Source organism: Clupea harengus, chromosome 19, assembly GCF_900700415.2.
Source record: "Clupea harengus chromosome 19, Ch_v2.0.2, whole genome shotgun sequence".
Classification (NCBI taxonomy): Eukaryota; Metazoa; Chordata; class Actinopteri; order Clupeiformes; family Clupeidae; genus Clupea; species Clupea harengus.
Window position 1 is genome coordinate 7290723 of NC_045170.1, and position 2838 is coordinate 7293560.

Consider the following 2838-nt stretch of genomic DNA (forward strand, 5'->3'; position numbering starts at 1 on the left):
AGGAAGTCATTTGGCTTCTGCTGAGGCAAAAAGGCCATACAATGGGGTCTAATACAAAGGAGCTGAAGCTGAACGTCAGGTTTGTGACAGAGAGGATGTGTGTGTGTGTGTGTGTGTGTGTGTGTGTGTGTGTGTGTGTGTGTGTGTGTGTGGTGTGCGTGTGTGTGTGTGTGCGTGCGCGCGTGCGTGTGTGAAATGACTGTGTGTGAAATCAAGACTTAAAGTAACTGGTTTTCAATCACAATCCAATCACTTGTCTGAATATGTGACCAGTTACTAGTTATGTGTGTGTGTGTGTGTGTGCGTGTGTGTGTGTGTGTGTGTGTGTACATAAGTGTATATGAGATGATATATGTATATATATATGTCCCCATATGTATGGCCCATTGTACGGCTTTTTTGCCTCAGCAGAAGCCATACACACACACACAATGTCCAAGCTGCCATTGCGAAATGATGTACGTAATCAATGTACGACATTATCAATTTTGTATTAGTTTATCCGTCTTTCATCATAAGTTGTTAATCTAATGTTCACTGTATTTGTGTCATAATATATTCGCTCTGACATTTTCTCAGGCGTGTGTTAATGCACACATTCCTCGGCAGCGGAAACCTCGTGTGACTGACCTGGTCATCGCATGCAAAACCTCTTGTTAATTGCTGCCATCTAGTGGTCACAACGCTATTTGTCCTCAGTCACCACCCACTAATCGTTGAATGCGTGCGATTCAACTGTGCATTTATGGATGACAGTTGATGGTGTCAATATATATGTAATTTCCTTTTTTTGCTTTGCGCAAAATTTTAACTGCCTGATAGCCAAGACAAGGATTTTGATATTGAAAATACATTTCCCGACATTCAAAAAGGGGCGTGATGACATCATCACAACGTGCACATGCATAGATGGGCGGGTCAGTGGTGCTGGAAGGGAAGTGAGCTTGGAGGAAAACAATAAACGAAGTCAAAGGTTATAGATTTTCCGGAAAAATTGTATGACACAATTGATAAACTCCCTCCGGTGCTTGAAGACGGAGTTTTGGACATTTAGGGCACTATGGAGGCGGTTCCCCGGATGCCGATGATCTGTCTGGATCTTAAGAAAGCCGGGGACTTTAACATCAGCCATTCTGTACGAGAGGTGAGATTGAAAGACGATCAGCGTCTTTTAAAAGTCTTAGCAAGTAACGTTAATCCATTCGGTGTTTGTTTGTCGCCAGCTTGATCACGTATTCCAATTCTGAGGTGGTCAGGTTTTCCTGTCGTTCAGGGACTACATATTAATGTTACACTATCTTTTAAATAATGTCAGAAAGCATTTTTAACTCTTCGTAACTTGGGTAAACACTGCTGGTAGGCAGCTAACTTTAGCTAGCCGGTTGCTACCTGGTTGCTAACAATAGTTCATGAGTAGCCTAACCTGAAATTCATTGACAGCATAACAGGAGCAATTTGACATTCACAAACCTAGTACAGCATGGCATGTCATATACCTTAGGCTATCAGTCTGTTCTTGCTTTAAAACGTACGCGTCACATTCACTGCTGGGCTGTCATGCCTTTAGCCTGGACAGAGGCGTTGCATAGAATTCTTTCTTAGCCATGATTGAGTTAGTAAAGAATCCTGTTCTACTGGTCATGAACGTGTTCCCAGACCATACTAGCATGCAGGAGTGATGCCCTACCATATACACACTGTGAATGCATTTGTGGTGCGTTTGTGTTGTCAAATGAAAACATCTTTGAACATAAGGCGTAACCTTAGCAGAACTCGTATCTTAAAATGAGAGTAAGGTCAGTTTAATATTTATAGAAACACATATAAACACACAACAAAACACATTGCATGCTGCTTGGGAAGGACCATGCCAGGTCCCCGTCGTGTTCAGCTTTATTTATAACGAACACTGCTCTGTCATAGCGATGTACCTCACACCCTTGTCCAGATCTCTCACTCCCGGGGACAGAGCTAGCTCAGGGGATTTGACAGGCAAATGTTTTGCACCAGTCAAAGACACATTCACCAGACATGACTACAGATTTACATGAGCACAAACGGTTGCCACAGAAGACATAACAGAACAGAACAGAGCTTTACCTGCTTGACAGACCACAATCATTTGAATGTAAGAGGGCGTTGTGTGTGTGTGTGTGTGTGTGTGTGTGTGTGCACATGTATCATTTTGTAGATATGCTTATACATGGGTTTAAAGACACAGTGATACATGACAGTGCAAAAAAGCAGTCATTAAAACAGAAGAGAATAATTAGTACTCTTATTCTAGTGTGGTTTAGGTTAGAAACAATGACCAGTGGTTGGCTATATGTTTGCCATCTTCAACCTCTTTTGTTGTTTGTAGTTTATCCACAGCAACTACAGTGAAAGCCCTGAGGACTACAGCGAACCACTGAAACGGTTGGACCAGCTGAGACAGGCAAGTTATAGGAACTTAAGCAACTCTGTGAAGCATTGTGGGTAATGTAGTTCTTTTTTGCTTTATGTGATTCCTTTATCAGGAACAGGACTAATGTTACATCCTCTCCATCGCTCTCATGTATGTGTATAGTGGTCTGGATGGGAGTAAGCATGATGTTTCTGTAGGCCAAGGGCCATCCAGGTCTTGTGAGATCAGTGCTGGTGTCGTAAGAGTTGTGGAATACTCAGCCACTACCCTAGCAGCTGACTTCAGTCCTTATCTGGTGTGGATTTATGTAGTTTGAGCCTGGTCCATTTCAGGGGCAGCTGCTGTTTGTTACACAAACCGTACTGGGCATAGATTTTACACATCCGTCTGTCTGTGTGTGTGTGTCTGTGTGTGTGTGTGTGTGTGTGTGT

General features: G+C 42.7%; 1 protein-coding gene across 1 annotated transcript in view; it reads left to right on the forward strand.

Annotated features, from left to right (window-relative positions):
* The first annotated feature begins 903 nt into the window (after positions 1-903).
* The window catches only part of ptpn23b (protein tyrosine phosphatase, non-receptor type 23, b), a 17225-nt gene continuing 15290 nt past the window's right edge, over positions 904-2838 (forward strand). Inside the window, exons 1-2 of the mRNA XM_031586657.2 lie at positions 904-1144; positions 2363-2437. Coding sequence (XP_031442517.2) covers positions 1061-1144; positions 2363-2437 — 159 coding nt within the window. The 5' untranslated portion in view covers positions 904-1060. The remainder of the gene's footprint in view (positions 1145-2362; positions 2438-2838) is intronic.